The 17,216-nt window shown below is 38.3% G+C and overlaps 1 protein-coding gene and 1 long non-coding RNA gene across 2 annotated transcripts in view; one reads left to right on the plus strand and one right to left on the minus strand.

Annotated features, from left to right (window-relative positions):
- CARNMT1 (carnosine N-methyltransferase 1) overlaps positions 1-3,907 on the minus strand; it is a 37,714-nt gene extending 33,807 nt beyond the window's left edge. Inside the window, exon 1 of the mRNA XM_037491644.2 lies at positions 3,510-3,907. Within this exon, the coding sequence (XP_037347541.1) occupies positions 3,510-3,742 (233 nt within the window). The 5' untranslated portion in view covers positions 3,743-3,907. The remainder of the gene's footprint in view (positions 1-3,509) is intronic.
- Positions 3,908-4,043: 136 nt separating this feature from the next.
- LOC119230476 (uncharacterized) lies at positions 4,044-14,209 on the plus strand. Its single transcript, XR_005121767.2, has 3 exons — positions 4,044-4,174; positions 8,270-8,350; positions 13,877-14,209. It is a non-coding gene; the product is annotated as an uncharacterized LOC119230476 (long non-coding RNA).
- Positions 14,210-17,216: the final 3,007 nt, after the last annotated feature.

Here is a 17,216-nt window from a genome sequence, read left to right on the forward strand (position 1 = left end):
AATTTAACAGATGTGTTAGTGGCCATGTGTTAGTGAGAGGATAAAATGTTGGAATGTAACAATCCAAGGCTTTCTGCCACAATGCTTTCATACCCATAATTCCTTAAGTGATATATATTTTTTAAAGATTATATTTATTTATGCATACAAGAGCTGGGGCACAGGCCAGACGCAGAGGAGGGTGAGAGGATTCACCAGGGACAGAGTGGGGAGCAGAACAGGCAGACGACCGAAATACACTGCTGAGGGGAGCAGCAGGCGTGACAGGAGAGATCTGCTGTGCTATGTGGTAGCTCCCTGGCCAGCCAGGAATTGAATCCGTGCTACAGAGGCTGTGGACAGCTTCACAGCGCTGCGCTCAACCCGCTGCGCCACCACCGGGGAGGCCCTCTAAGTGATTTTTTTTTTTTTTTGGTGGGACCCTTGCCAGCGCAGGGGAACAAACCAGCACTGCAGATCGCAGCCCAGCGCTCAACTGCTGTGCTACCAGGGGAGGCCCTCTAAGTGATATTTTTAAGGCATATTTAAGACATGTAGTATTTTCTATATATACTACACAATTTATTATTCTTTGGGAATATGTAGTGCTTCATCAGAGAGAAAATGCAAATAAAAATAATTTTTTGAGTTGCTTGGATATGGCAGATGATGGAAACTGGTAGCAGTCCTTCTGCTAGAATGAACATGTTTGAATCCAGGCTTCAGGGAAGCACATCCTGGTATGGGCCTCAAGGAAGTGCCCTCCTGAAGACTGGCACCTCTGTCTGCAGGAGGAGGAGAAAGACAAGCAATGGGCACCTCTTCAAGACCTCCTGGGTTCTACTGCACAACCAAAAGCACTGTGGCCTACCCAAATAGTCTAGTGGTTCCCTGGTGCTTCAGCCTGGCTCAGAACATGGAGTCTGACATCTCTACCCGTACCTTTTACCTTCTGCATGTATGCAGGGTGTCCCTGCCACTGTTTCTCTCTGAAAGACAATTGCACTCATTGCACGGCTTTCAGAAACCTAAGCCCTACTGTCTCTGTGAGCAGCAGGTCAGGCAGGTTCACATTCACCCAGAAGACAAGAGCACAGGAGAGGCCCATCTGAGGTGTAGAAGTCTCAAGTAAACTTTGAGTGATCATCCTAACCAGTATGGACATATAGAAGGGTAGAATGATGTGACTAAGTGTTATGCTGAGGTTAACAACCTTCCTGGTCCTGCATGGTGACGCCCATGAGCCCTCAGCACTGGTGGTCACACTGGAATGTGGCCCATACACTCAGCTCCATTGCAGACACCATAGACCACCACATCACACCTCCTAGGTTCACAGTAGGCCCTTTGGGAACTCCAGTTTTTAGGAAATTCACAAAGCAATAGAGTAACAGATAACCTTGCATGAAAAGTGTTCATGGGCTTTTGGCTTATGAAATCCAAGGTCAAGACACATGGAATTTCATTCTTCCTCCACCAAAATTTCCCTTGGTCATTTTTTTTTAGAAAATGTGGACTTCATCAAAAATCACTTCACACATATGATTCCAAACAGAAGCTGAAAGTAAATCCACGATTGTTTGCAATTGTTAAATTTTGCACCCGACACTTGTGCTCAGTATTAGAATTTTGATGTATGCTTATACTATTGCAGTTGTTTTAAAAACATATCTGTATGAACAAGAACTTTAACTCTTGAAGAGGTCTTTTTTATTTCTAATAAAATGATTTATTTTGTGGCTGCAAAAAAATGAAAAAGAATTGTTTGGAAAAATAAAATTTCTCCCAGTCCTAGAGCAAACTGATAAAGAGACAAACTCATAGGAAACTGTATTATAAATAACCACAAGGATATGAACACAAACACCCTTTTCTACATTGTAACATTTAGGTCCCAGTTTCAGATCAAATCCCCTCTTGCCCTACCATATACAGAGGTCCACCTGATATCTAATTATAAATATCAATTCTAAATTAGTCCTAATACATTGAAACTGGATACAAATGGACATTTTAACTAATTGAATCCACAATATTCCCAAGACATTTCCCAATATTCTTTCTAGATTTCTTAGTAGTAAAATGTATTAGGCTTTTCTGCCTCCAGCAGCAGACTTAGATATTTAATGTCAGCTGCTTCTCCTCCTAGTATGGCTCTTCCAGGCAAAATAACATGCATCAAATTCAATTCTCTGGTTATCTGCTTTGCCCATCTATCGATACTAAACAATATCCTCCTACTGCCAATTCCATTTTTGGGATCTTAAGTAATGCAGTCCATGGTAGCTATTACTGGATTTACTTAGTACATTTCCTCCAGATCTTTAAACTTCAAAAAAATCATGCTCTAAATTTAATTAGACTCTAAATCACTAAGATTTTATTAAGCATGTTTCTAAGTTCAGAATAGTTAACTGGTTTTCCCATTGTCACACATCGACAGATTATTTGGAATGACAAATGTTTTTCTTTGCTAGCACTTATTTGATAAAAATAGAGCTTCAACAACATATGCCAAGCATAAAAATAAAAAAAGGCTCATTCCCTGCCCTTGAAAAGGTCGGTCAAGCAATATAAAAAAAAAGTTTGCACAAAGCACAACAGGATCCCATTTAAGAAAACAGTTTTACTTGCGTAGGAGATCATGTCTAAACGACTGCAATGACAAACTCTGAATTGCAGTCTGAGGACTCATCTCCTGCACGAATAAAAGTTGATTTAAGTCCCATTCAGATCTTGAAATTGTAATTTTTCTGACTAAGCTATTTTAATATCTATCTAGAAGATAAGTGGAAGTTAGGAAGCTTTAAAGCCCAACCACCATGCCCAAGCCACTGAGAATTCCATGCGCTATTTGCAAAATAAAAGAACATAAAGGAAGCTCTTAGAGTGCCTGCTTTATTCCCTCCTTTATAATCGACAAATTTCAGAAGCACCTCCGACCTTAAAGAGGACACTGAGTGCCATCATCGACTGGCTCACCACAACTGTGCAAGCACGTTCACAGCGCCAAGGGGGGATGGATGATGGGGTGGAAATCTTAAGCTGCACTCACAAGAACTGGCAACAGTTTGGGAAAATACGTCCTACAGAATCCCACGTGTAGGTGAACTTGGGCTCGCCGTCGGTTCAGTTTAGAGGCCATCCACAACCCATACAACTCATGCCCGGCACCGGACGATTTTACCACCATCATCTTCTATCTGCAATTGTTACGGCACTTTTCCGGCCACCCCCACCGGCCTCAAAGCCAAACCTTTCACGGGGGATGGAAGGCAAGCGCGCTAGTCTGATCCTGGAGTCAGCAGGCACGAGGTTGGGCGGCAGACACGCGGAGTGCAGGATCGGGAGGGGCTAAGGTGAGGCGAGGTGACTCGGGGCCCGGCGTTCAGCTCAGGCGCCCGGGTCCCGGCGCCCCGGAGGCGTGGCGGCCGGAGGACGAACGCGGCTGGCGCCGCCGTTCCAGCGGGTCCTCCGAAACCAGAGGGCGCCCCGACGGTCTGGGCCGGGGTCCGCAACGGGCTCCTTACCCGTAGTAGCGGAAGGCATTAATGATCTTCCAGAAGTGCTCGCGCTCGAGCCTCTCCTCTTCCTCCTCGGTGCTGCGCGCGGCCGCCGCCACTGCAACCGCCGAGGCCGAGCCCAAACGCCCAGCGGAGAACTGCACTTCCACCTCCTCGTTCCCGCCGCCACCGCGCCCGCCTCCCCCGCAGCCCTCGGGCAGCTGAGAGGCGGGCGGCGGAGGGCGCCGCCGTCGCTGCATCGTCGCCGCGGCCCTCGGCCTGGCTCGCTTGCGTCTTGCCGCGACTGAAAGCGTGGTGGCGGCTGCTCGGCCTTCCTCTAGACGGCGCCCGCTGCGGACATGCCCCAAGCTCGCGGCGCGCTCCGCCCCCGCTGCCCTCAGGCCTCCATACGCGCCCGGCTCAGCCAGGTCTTCGGAACGCCCGGAACCAGCGCCTGTGCGCATGCGTTCATTTGCTGCCGGGCTTCGGCGACGGCGCGCTGACGTCACGAGGGCGCGTCTAGTGGGTGGGCTGAGGCCCAGGTAGGAGGAGGGAAGGAGGTTCCCGAAAGGTGGGGTGGCACCTGCGAGAGACCGCGGGGTGGGGTGCCGGAGCCGGCGGGCGCTTGCTGGGTTGGGGAGCGCGCTGCTCAGCTGAGGTTAAAGCACTGGCAAAGAAGGGAAAGGCAGAAAGTAAGTTTGCTGTGGATGAATTTATTCGGAGTTTTGATTGCGGAAAGTTTTCATCAGTTTCCTGAATGAATCCCTGCTTTGAAGTGAGGGTTGAATGAATCGCTGCTCTTAAGTGAATGAATCTCTGACACCATCATCTTTTCAGTGATTAGGTGCCTGCGAAAGTCCTTTTCTCTCAGTGACTGGTAATGGCAGCAGATGAGGAAAAGGCGGGTACCTACCGCTCCCCGGTACCGGCGCTTTGGATGACCCATGGCACCGAACACCGGCGCCGCAGAGGAATCTAACGGTGTCCCTTTAGCCATGCCAGACTCCACCTGTTCTTTACCTACATTCACTTTGGGCCTCATTTCTGCCTGGGGCTCGTGGTTAAAACGACTGCCTTACTGGTATCTAAAGTCATTCTTAGGAAACAATTCATTCCAAATTCAGTTTAACTTAACCACTTCAGCAAACCAGTCTTATAAGGCTATGTCAAAGGGAAAATACTCTTTTATTCAGAAGAGTTCAACATACCCAGGAACCACATGGAATTATTCTATTAAAAAGATACAATATTGAAAATGAAGTGGCTTCATAATTTCATGATTTAAGTTAATTGGAAAAAATCATTGGTAAAAAGAAATATTGTGGGAAGTCAATCTTAATATTACATTTTTATACGAAATTTTAATAAAAATTTTAAATCTCTAAGTTTTGAATATTAATACAGATATTCTGGTTCAAAATTTAGAAGGAAAGTGCAAAGGGTTACAAATGTGAAGTTTTTGACCCTTCTCTCTAGCTGACCATCTCCCCTCCCCAACGCCTTGCCCGTTGTTCCAGATTTTCTATACAGTGCCTATATTTTCTTAGAGAGAGCTGTTTGGAAACTGTGTATACATTCTCATGATAGTAACTGTTGCTGTTCTGTATATACCCACACAAATTATTCATATCATTATTTGTGACATATATTCATATAGGTCTGATTGACCTAAATGATCTAGCAAGAATGCCATCAAAAATGATAATCAGCAATATACTTTCAACATATTGGCAAGTATAATAAACATTTTCAAATTAACTTCTAAGTAGAGGCTTGTTTGTTTGGGTCTGGCTTATAACTTGGTAAGTGTCTTACAGTGTATCCTTAAAGTGCTCAATTTTAGACTCAATTTAGTTGAGGAAACTGGGGAAACAAATAATAACTGATCAGCATGGAATCACATACTAAGTTACTGGTATTGACCCACCTACCCTGGTCTAGTGCCTTTATTTTATTAGAATTTTGTTATAACACTTCCTGTATCTTAAAAATATTATCCTGACATTTGTTTATCAATCTTATATTTTTCAAATTGATTTTCTCTATTACATCACCTTATTTGTTCCTTACCTCAATTCTTTGAAGGAGATGTTATTACTGTCTTCCTTTAACAAATGAAGAAATAGACTCAGAGAATTAATTTTCTTGCCCAGGGACAAAAAATAGCGGAGTTGAAGTTCATTTTTTCATTCTTGGAAAATGTGTTGTCATTTATGTTTCTTGCACTGAGTTAAAGGCTGCTAGAAGCTATTGGAGACATGGTCTTTTCATTCTTGCTTTGCTAAGTAATAATTGTAACCTGTTTGAAAAGTTACTTGAAGCCTCAACTGGATTTTTTTTAAGTGGATATAATATGCCCTTTTGCAGAAACCTTGGGAGGAATAAATGAGATGAAGAGAAATGTCTGGTATAGTGAATGTTAGTTTTCTTTCCTCTTTTCAGATGTCTTCATAATAAATTTTTGGCCTTGCTTTAAAACACTTTTCTTAGGCCTTCCTTGACTTAACTTCTTTTTAATGAGTTTCTCCTCTAGAAATTTTCCCAAACAATGGAGACATTTGGGCTGAAAAATTATGGAATGTTTTCATCAAAAGGAGGTCAATCTCCAGGAATAAATAACCAAAAAATAATTGAGCTTTATTTAGTCGTTCTGAAGAACTATTAACAGTTAAAGGTCACACATTTATACATTCATACATAGCTCATAGAAATGTGAAATAGCACAGCCACTATGGAAAAGAGTATTATAATTTCTTATGAAATTGAATATGTACATACCATACAACCCAGCAGTAGCACTCTTGAACACTTATCCTAGAAATGAAAACTAGTGTTTACTCATACACCTATACATGAAAGTTTATAGTACCTTTATTTGCAAAAGCCAAAAATTGAAAATCATCCAGATGTCCTTTCGCAGATGAATGATTAAACTATGGCCAAACCATACAGTACTACTGGCAATATGAAAAGAGTAAAATACTTATAGATTCAATAACTTAGATAAGTCTCAAAAGAATTATGCTGAATTATCTTCAAAAACCTCAGAAGGTTACATACTATGTGATTATATATTTTGTCTTAAAATAACAAAACTATAGAGATGAAGAGCCCATATGTGGTCGTTAGAGGTTAGGGGTAGTAGGGCTGAAGGGTGTCAGTTGTTGTAAAAGGGTAGCACATGGAAACCTGGTGATAGAGATTCTGTAGCTTGGATATGGTATAGGTCACACAAATCTATGCATGTGATAAAACTGCAGAGAAATTAGTATATATGCCATGTACATATAAATGAATATATATCAAATTGATAAAATCTGAATTATGTTGGTTGATTGTATCACTGTCAGCCTCCTAATTGTGATATTATAATTTTGCAAGATACTGACATTTGTGGTGAAGAGTATATGGAATCTGAGTTGTTTCTTATAACTGTATTATCAAACTACAGTTATCTCAAAATATAAAGTATTTGTAATGGTACATAAACTTGTAACTTCTACTTTATTCCTACAGATACAAGTCTGTAAGTGAATTAAATACCTTTCTCAATGAAATTTGAATTATGGATACTTTCAAACTTAAATAAAAATAGAGACAATTAAGAATTATATGTATAATATATAATATGTAAAATTATATAGATTATACATTTATGTTTCTCATGACAAGTAAAAAAATTTTCTTTTGTTTCTATCTGAGATGATGAATGTTAACTACAAATTCAGGAGGCCATTAAAAAAGGAAAAAGATGTTTATTTAGGGTCAAATAATTGTAATTCAGGGAGCATAAATTCAGGGGTATGGGTTTACACCTCTGCATGTGTATGTCCTCCCACCATACCCAACACCAAAGCATTAAAAAAAACTTCCACCATAGTCCATTTAGTCCTCTCCTTGACCCCACTCCCTGCAAAGCTGTTTTTTTTTATAGAGTGAAAAGGAGGATGAGGTAAGGAAGAATGAGGTAATGGATGAGATAATGGTCAGTTGAAGGAGTCATAAGATAAAAAGTAAAATAAAAGTCATATAATTTCACTTTTATTGGTCTTTACAAACAGTATATTCTTACTCTTGCTGGCTTCCTGAAATATTGGTGGTTTGGCCCAGTCCAAGGGTCAGATCCAGTTTAAGGAAGATAGTAAAGCCATTTCTCTGTGGTCACTTTGGCCCCATATTAAAATGGCTCCAATAAGGTTAACTTTTCACAACTTATCAAATTAATCATTTCACTATATATATGTCAAGTCATTATGCTGTACACCTAAGCTTATATAATGATATATGTCAATTCTTTTGTAATAAAATTGTGTAAAATCAGAATATTATGCCTACTCTATCTTTTATCTCACAACAATCCCTGCTTCCCCTTGCTTTAAAAAAAAATGAGTCCATTGATTTTTTTTCTCCCCCCACCCTTTTTTTTTTTTTTGAGAAAGCTAGATCATTTGACCTGCAGAATATTTCATATTTTGGCTTTGGCTAATTGTTTTCTCATGCCATTACGTCTTGCTTTTTTTTACTCAATATTATGTTTTATCCATGTAGTTATATGTAGCTACAGTTTGTTTGTTTTCATATTATGAGGTATTCCTCACATGAACATGTCTCATTTATTTTTTTATTAGCAGGTATCATTTTTTTAGTATACCCCAGTCTCCTTAACCATGTTTTTTCCTTCACAGCACTTAGCATACCTGACATTGCTATTCTTTGATGGCTCATTTTATGTGTCAACTTAAGTGGCCTAAGAGATGCCCACATAACTGACAAAACATTATTTCTAGGTATGTCTTGATGGTGTCTCCAGAAGAAATGAGCATTTGAATCAGTAGACAGAGGAAAGAAGATTGACCTCACCAATGTGGGTGAGTATCATGCAATTCATTGTGGACTAAATAAAACAAAGACAGAAGATTCAATACCTTAGATAAATCTCAAGGGAATAATGCTGAATTGACTTAAAAAACCTCAGAAAATTAAATACTATGTGAAGAAAGGTGGTTTCACTCTTTCTTTTGAGCTGAGACCCTTGGATATCAGCACTCAGACCCAGCTTCTGCCCTTGGATATCAGCACTCCTGGTTATTGGACTTTCTGACTTATTCTATCAGCACCCTCATTCTCATGCCTTAGGACTCAATTTGTTTAATTACAATTTTCATTTTAATATTGAGTCTATTTAATGACTTTCTTTTATCGCAATAGTATCACTATTAAAACCATTCAACTTGAATCAGCATTCATAGCTGCAGACAACAGAATCCACTGCAGCTAGTTTAAGCAAAAAATGCTTTACTAAGGGTAATTAGGCACTCAGAATTTTTAGGAAGACCAAGCTTGAATGCCAAACTTGAATAATATAGCAGCTATACATATTGTTTCAAAGGAAAGTGTTTTAATAGATGCCAAAGCTAATGCTACCTACTACTCATCACTTGTAATGCTAAAGACCAGACAATAGAACTGTGCTATAAATATTGAAGAAAAATCAGATGTGGTTTTTTTTTTAAAGATTTATTTATTTATGCATACAAGAACTGGGGTACAGGCTAAAGGTGTGGAGGGTGAAAGGATTCACCAGAAACAGAATGAGGAGCAGAACAGGCAGACTGACTGAAATACACAGCTGAGGGGAGCAGCGGGTGAAACAGGAGAGGTCTGCTGTGCCATGTGGGTTGCTTCCTGGCCTGGCCAGGGATGGAACTGGTGCTGCGGAGGCTGTGGAGAACCTCATAGTTGCATCTTAACCCTTTGCGCCATCAGGGAGGCCCAAATATCAGATGTTTTTAGCGTAAGATCTAGTTTCCCCATATGTATCATTGCCTCACCATACTCCCTGTTGTCTTCCAAGTTAGAACCTTAGTAATAAGTGAGTCTGAGGAATGTAATCTTTACCTCTCTAATCTCTGAAGTAGAGGGAGGGTATGTAGGCAAGTAGAAGGAGGTAGTATTCTGAGAGCTAATGTATATTAACTGCCAAAGTGACCATTTGTGTGTCACTTATTGGTGTTAATACTAGTTGAATGCATCCAAGTTACAAGGAGTAGTGTCATGCACAGCAAAAACACTGGATTAGGCTGAGGAAGCATAGGTATGATGTTGACTCTGACATAAATAGGTTTATGACCTTACATAAGTCATTTAATCTACCTGAGCTATGTCAAAATCAATAAAATGAATCAACTGGACACCTTTCAAAAGATTATTCTAGTCCTAACAGTCTAAGTTCAAAGACAATTTAACAGATTAAATATCCTTTTTGATCAGCTGTCTTTTTAGAAAAATGCACTGTTAGCAATATTTATACCTGTAGTTTTCTATATTTAGTTGGTTCCTTTCTGCCCACAATTTATCCACCAAATTATTTTTTAAACCAAGTTGGCATCCAGCATGGGATTCCTGAATTTTCCTAAGCTGATCTTCCCTATAAGTATACAGTTAATGAACACGATGAATTGAAAAGAAAGAAACTTCATGCTGTGATTGACTACACAAGAAGTTTAAACTTGTTTTTCTGCTTTAAAAAAAGTGATTATCAAAAGTATCCCTTAATTTTCCCAGTGATACGCCTCATTAATCTCAAGGTTGTTTCATAATAAAGGGTTAGAAATTTGGAGACCTTTTCATCTACTAATCCTAAGTATAGTTTTATTAGCCTTATATTCCACAGGTGAATATCTCATTTAAAGCTTTGACTTACTTACTATGTTGACTTAGCTTTGAACTGGTTGATTTAGTTATTAAAGTCCAAGTTATTTGAGGATGGGAGGCGTATTTGCTCTGTTCATGCCTGTATCCCCAACATCCAGCAAACTGTCTAACATACAAAGATTTTTCTATAACTATTTTGTGGCATGAATAAATGGACTTACAAATGCAAGGCACTGTGCTAAACATTGTACATATATCATTGCCTATAACTTAATACAATAGTATTATCTTTTTGTGTGTTTTACAGTTAGGAACACTAATTTTTTGGAAGATTTATTTATTTATGTATACAAGAACTGGGGTATAGGCCAGAGGTGTGGGGGGTGAGAGGATTCACCAGAGACAGAGTGGGGAACAGAACAGGCAGACTGACTGAAATACACTGCTGAGAGGAGCAGAGGGCAATTCAGGAGAGGTCTGCTGCGCCGTGTGGGTTATTCCCTGGCCAGGGATCGAACTCAGTGCCCCAGTGGCTGCAGATAGTTTCATAGGTTGCGTCTTAACCTCTTGCATCACCAGGGAGACCCATTGAGAACACTAATTTAAAAACTGTGAATGACTTTGTCAAGTCAAGCAGCTCTTAAATAGTAAAGCTCAGATTTAAAGCAAGTCTTCAAAGCCCGAGAAATTGTTAACCACTGTCTCTACTACTGCTACTAAAGTTGGTCTTGTTTGTCCTTAAATAAGTTTCATGAAGTCCTTTTGCTTTTGGAAATCTTAACAAACTTACAAGTAATTTTTATTTATAACAATTCAGCATTCTTGGTCGTCAAGAAAAGACAAATAATTTGCTGACTAAAAGTGAGACACTAGATTGCCCAGAAAATATGTTTATGGAGACAAATTATTTGTTACTCTTTATGTGAAATATCTTGATTTTATATAAACAAAGATTCAAGCTGCTGTTTATCTAAGGACCTCTTGGGAAAAGGATAAAGCATCTAGGGGCTTCCTTGACTCAGTACCAGATACCAAGAAAGAAGGTGAGTGGTGGGGTTAGAATGGGAAGAGTTTGCTACTATGGAGGCAACTAATAATAGCCTTATCTTTATGTTCAACAGAAAAAAAGAATAAAGTAGGAGAAACAGAAATCCTCTCAAGCAATAAATTCTCTGATTTAATATATACCCACACTATAATCAAAACTAATCATAACTGTAGTTTACTTTATTGGAGTGTACGCCAAATGAAATACTGGTACTATATACTTTACTTGCTATTAAATAGACATAAATAAAAATTATCTGGGGCAGCACTTATACTAGGCCAAAAATCTGATCTATTGCAGCATGTCCCAATATATCTGCCAGCCTCCACACTTCCCTCCAGTGCATTAGATAATACGTGTCAGCTTCAAATGATTCTTGTTTCACTAAATAATTCCCATTTTCACAATCGATTATAGTGCTTTTCTGCTTCTGTTTCCTTAATTGTATTCCATTGCCTACTGGATAAAGTGTAAGTTCCTTGATATACCATCTATCAATCATCCTTCCCAAATGGCCACTGATAGTCTTTCCAATCATGTCCCACAATATATTCCCAACCCTCACCTCATCACTCCCCAGCGGTCACTCCTTCACTCACTACCTCAGAGTTTTTCCTCCTCAGTCAGTGAGTTTCTCCCAATGCTTTTTAATTTCTTAAAATATCTGGCCCATCAGCAGAATGTCAATTCATTTATGTACAGACTATAGCACTATATCTGGCACAGTGTAGGCAATCTGTGAGCATCCAAAGAGATACATAAAGCAAGGACTGACACAGGGTTATAGAGAATCAGACAATAAACGTTTTTGACTTTGCAGACCATAAGGTCTATCACAGTACTCAAGGATGTTGTTAAAGCATGCAAGCAACCACTCAAAACACATATAGGAATAGGTATGGTTGTTTAAATAAAACTGTTTTAAAAAACACAGGAGATTAGCTGGACTTGGCCAGTGGGATCTGATTTTCTGATCTTGATATAGATGAATAGTTGTTGAGAATAAACATTTATGTTGTCGTAGTAACTTTTTTCCACACCACCTCAAACATTGTTGATTTGTCTTCCAGTTTACCTGATCCTATCATAAAGAGTGAAAGTAGGTGGTATAGTACACTATGAAGAGCAATAAGCAGAATTATTTCCCCTGTGCCAAATATTTTGGTTACAAAGATATGACTAGGAGAAATTTATGAGGAGTAGGTTTTGCATTTTCCCAGCACCTCTCCTCACAAGCCTGTTCTCTTAGCCTATTTTTAGCTGGATAAATACTGCTGGAGGTTCTAAATACTGAAAGATTATGGTACCCCGCCTCCATCACCCATATAAAAATATTCCATATAATTCCACATAAAAATATTAAATGGCAAAGTAAACAAGTTCAATAGTCATTTTATATATGATGCTCATGTAATGCTTTGTTTATAATCACAAGTACTGTTTTACAACTTTTTTCTTATTAGAAATTTACTTGCTGATATCCTAATTCATATTAGTTTATATAATCTAGCACTACTTGCTAGTAATGTCCTTATTTTTCATTGTCAGATTGAAAATATATTTTTAGACTATAGATGTTCCTTGGGTTTTGCTTTTAAAGGCAAATTTTTAAGTAGTGCTTTGTTACATCTGAATTCTTATTTATAGAATTCCTAAAGAAGTAAAGTCTAGAATGGAAAAGGAAAGCTGAATACCAGTTCACTATTTCAAAACTATTGACTACTAGATTCACAGAGCATGTAATGAAAGTTATACTTGAAGATTGTATCACTTCCACTCTATAAAATTTAGATGTTTTCTCTGTCTTTAAATACTGGCAAATATTTAATGGATACATATCCTATGCCAGATTACTATGCTAAGGTAAAGCATTTGTGTGGACTCAAAATTTAATCTTCACAGTAAGTTTATTATTTCTGTTCACAGACAGATAACTAAGCCTCAGAATAGACAGTAACTTGCTTGAAGTCACACAGCTAGAGTTGATTATGCTTTGTGTGACAGACACCAGAGCTCTGGTTTTTATAACCACATTATACTCTTTTCCAAACAATTAGAGAAATTCTTAGAACTCCTTTAGCCTTGTGCTAATGTTCCAATTTGAAAACCGGAATTTTTATTGCTAAAATAGGGGCAGATGGAAATTGGGAGGCATGCTTTGCTACATTAAGTCAGCACAGTTTTCCACTAGTATTGGAACAGATCACTGTTTCTTCAGCCAAGAGCCAGATAAAGTAACTAGCTCCCATTTAGTGGTTACATTTTCTAAAGAGTCAAATCACATTTAGCATTGTGGGATGCTCATACTATATGTGTATTTGGGGCCTTGGTAAAGGATCTTATAAATTGACACTTCATCCTGCCAAGCACACATGGAAATAGATGCAATGGCATTTGGGTTTTTTCTGGTTTCTTTTCTAATCACACTTTGAAAAAATTGATTTGGGATTTTCCTTGCTTCTTAATGAGGTCCTGTATAGCAATTATCTTCCTTATTTAGACTATTGCTGCTGCATCCTGCAAATTCTGGCATTTTGTATCTTCATCTTCAAGAGTTTTGGGGTGCTTTAATTTCCTCTTAATCCAACAGATACTAAGCAGCATATTTTCTAGTCTCCAGGTATTTATGTTTTTTCCAGTTTTTAAAAAATGATTGATTTCTAGATTTATGATTATTGATTTCATCTATTAGGTAAAGAATTTGTAAAGATGGTAGTGAAGTTAGAATCATATGGTCAGACAAGGATGTCCACTCTCACCACTGCTCTTCAATATAATACTGGAAGTCCTAGCCAGAGCAATAAGACAAGAGAAAGACATCCGAGGAATCGAAATAGGAAAAGAAGAAGTCAAACTATCACTATTTGCAGATGATATGATAATATACATAGAGAACCCCAAAAACTCCACAGAAAAACTAATTCAACTTATCAATCAGTTCAGTAAAGTGGCAGGATACAAAATCAACACGCAAAAGTCAGTAGCCTTCCTATACACAAACAATAAATCTGAAGAAGAAGAAATAAAAAAACCATCCCTTTTATTATTGAAACAAAAAAATCAAATATTTGGGAATAAATCTAACAAAAGAGGTAAAGGACCTATACAAAGAAAACTATAAAACACTGTTAAAAGAAATAGAAGACGACACAAGGAAATGGAAAGACATCCCCTGCTCATGGATTGGAAGAATAAACTTTATTAAAATGGCCATCCTACCCAAAGCAATCTACAGATTCAATGCTATTCCAATCAAAATTTCAATGTCATTCTTCAAAGAAATAGAACAATTATTGATGAAATTCATATGGAATCACCAAAAACCCCGAATAGCCAAAGCTCTACTGAAAAAAAAAAAGAAGGGAATGGAGGCATCACACTCCCAGACTTCAAACTCTACTACAAAGCCATAATCATCAAAACTGCATGATATTGGAACAAGAACAGACACACAGACCAATGGAATTGAATAGAAAATCCAGAAATAAACCCACAGATTTATGGTCAACTAATCTTTGACAAAGGAGCAAAGACTATGCATTGGAGCAAAGAAAGTTTGTTCAATAAATGGTGCTGGGAAAACTGGGTCGCTACATGCAAAAGAATGAAGCTTGACCACTACCTCACACCATACACAAAAATCAACTCAAAATGGATTAAAGAACTAGACATAAGACCTGAAACCATAAAATATATAGAAGGAAATATAGGCGAAACACTACGTGATATTCACATCAAAGACATCTTTACAGACACATCACCCAAAGCAGTGATAGTGAAGGCAAAGATAAACAGCTGGGACTACATGAAATTAAAGAGCTTCTGCACAGCAAAAGAGACAATAACAAAAACAAAGAGAAACCCCACCAACTGGGAGAACATTTTTGCACCCAACACTAATGATAAAGGACTGATCACAAAAATCTGCAAAGAGCTGATGAGACTCAACAACAACAAAGAAAATAATCCCGTCAAAAAATGGGCAGAAGAGCTAAAAAGAAACTTCTCTGAAGAGGAAATGCAAATGGCCAACAGGCATATGAAAAAATGTTCAACATCACTTGTAATCAGGGAAATGCAAATCAAAACTACCATGAGATACCATCTTACACCAGTGAGAATGGCACATATTAAAAAAACTAGCAACAACAAGTGTTGGCGAGGGTGTGGAGAAAAAGGAACTCTTCTGCACTGTTGGTGGGAGTGCAAACTGGTCCAACCACTATGGAGAGCTGTGTGGAGATTTCTGGACCTACTAAACATAGAGCTTCCATATGATCCAGCAATTCCACTCCTAGGTATTTACCCAAAGGACACAGAAACATCAATTCCAAAGAGCACCTGCACCCCTGTGTTTATAGCAGCACTGTTTACGATAGCTAAGCTTTGAAAACAGCCCAAATGCCCAAAAATAGATGACTGGATTAAGAAGATGTGGTACATATATACCATGGAATATTACTCAGCATTCAAAAAAGATAAACACATGCAATTTGCAGCAACATGGATGGCGCTGGAAGGGATTATGCTCAGTGAAATAAGCCAAAAAGAAAAAGAAAAATACTGGATGGTCTCACTCATAGCAGGAATCTAGAAAACTTAAATAAGGGACCAGAAAAATGAATAACTATAAGAAAGTGAAAATCAAAATCAACAAAAACTATGAACCAGAGACACTTTTTGGGGGTGAGGGGCGGGAGGGGAGGGATTGGGGTCAGAATGGGGGGGTTGTAATTGTATGGGGAATATAAAAATAAAATTTATTATTTAAAAAAAAAGAATCATATGGTCAGAAAAAATGCTTGGGATGATTTCACTCTTCATAATTTTATTGATAATAGACTTATCTATTAATATATGGTCTGTTATTGGGAATGTTCCATGTGCATTTGAAGATTTTATATATATTCACACACAGCAGTTTTTGTTTTTAGTGGAGTATTTTGGTGGAGTAGATGGCTGTCATGTCTGTTTTGTCTGGCTTCTCATTTATGTGTATTGTTTCCTTATTTATTCTCTGACATGTTAATCTGTCTGTAGTTGCAAGTGGAACATTAAAATTTCTGATCACTGTGTCATTGTCAATATCTATCTTTAGTTTATTAAAAATTGTGTATATATCTTGATGCATGTATCTTTGGTGCAGATATTATGAGTGTTATTTCTTCTTGTTGTATTAGGTCCTTAATCATAATATAATATAATATAATATCATGTCTACCTCTGTATTTTACATCATTTTGTCTGTTTAATCTGATATAATTATAGCTGTTCCTGGCTTTTTTGATGACCATTTGCTTGCTGGATTACCTTCCATCTTTAAACTCTTTTTTCTTTTTTTAAAGGTATAGGATTAGAAATTTGACAGATGTCTTTATTTTATTTTATTTTTTTTAAAGATTTATTTATTTATTTATACAAGCACTGGGTACAGTCAGAAGCGTGGGAGGGTGAGAGAATTCACCAGAGCCAGAGCAGGGAGCAGAGGAGGCAGAGGGACCGAAGTACACTGCTGAGGGGAGCAGCGGGCGGCAGGGAGGCAGGAGAGGTCTTCGTGCCATGTGGGACCCTCCTCTGGTGGTCGGGAGCAGCTGGGGATCGAACTGGCGCTTCGCAACCCAGTGCTCAACTGCTGCGCCACCGGGGAGGCCCCCATCTTTAAACTCTTAAGTATTGCTTATCTTTGCTGGGAAGATGGGTTTCCTATTAACAGCAGAAGGTTGGACTTTGTTTTAAAATCCATTTGCCCCCCACTCTATGTCTTTTAATTGGTGAATTAAAGTCATTTACATTTAAGGTTATTATAGAGATATAAATGCTTATTGCAGTTTTGTTGTTTTTAAAATTTTATTAGCTTGTCTTTGCCTTTTTATTTTTTGACATCTTCTGGGTGTGTATATTATTTTACACATTTAGAATACATACACACATATATATACACATTTGTTTGTGTATATATATATATATACACATTTAAATGTGTAAAATAAGGAAGTGTATAAAAATATCTAAGTAATACAAATTAAAAATAA

The sequence above is a fragment of the Talpa occidentalis genome, unplaced genomic scaffold, assembly GCF_014898055.3.
Source record: "Talpa occidentalis isolate TD23 unplaced genomic scaffold, MPIMG_talOcc4v2.1 talOcc4.7, whole genome shotgun sequence".
In the NCBI taxonomy this organism is placed as follows: Eukaryota; Metazoa; Chordata; class Mammalia; order Eulipotyphla; family Talpidae; genus Talpa; species Talpa occidentalis.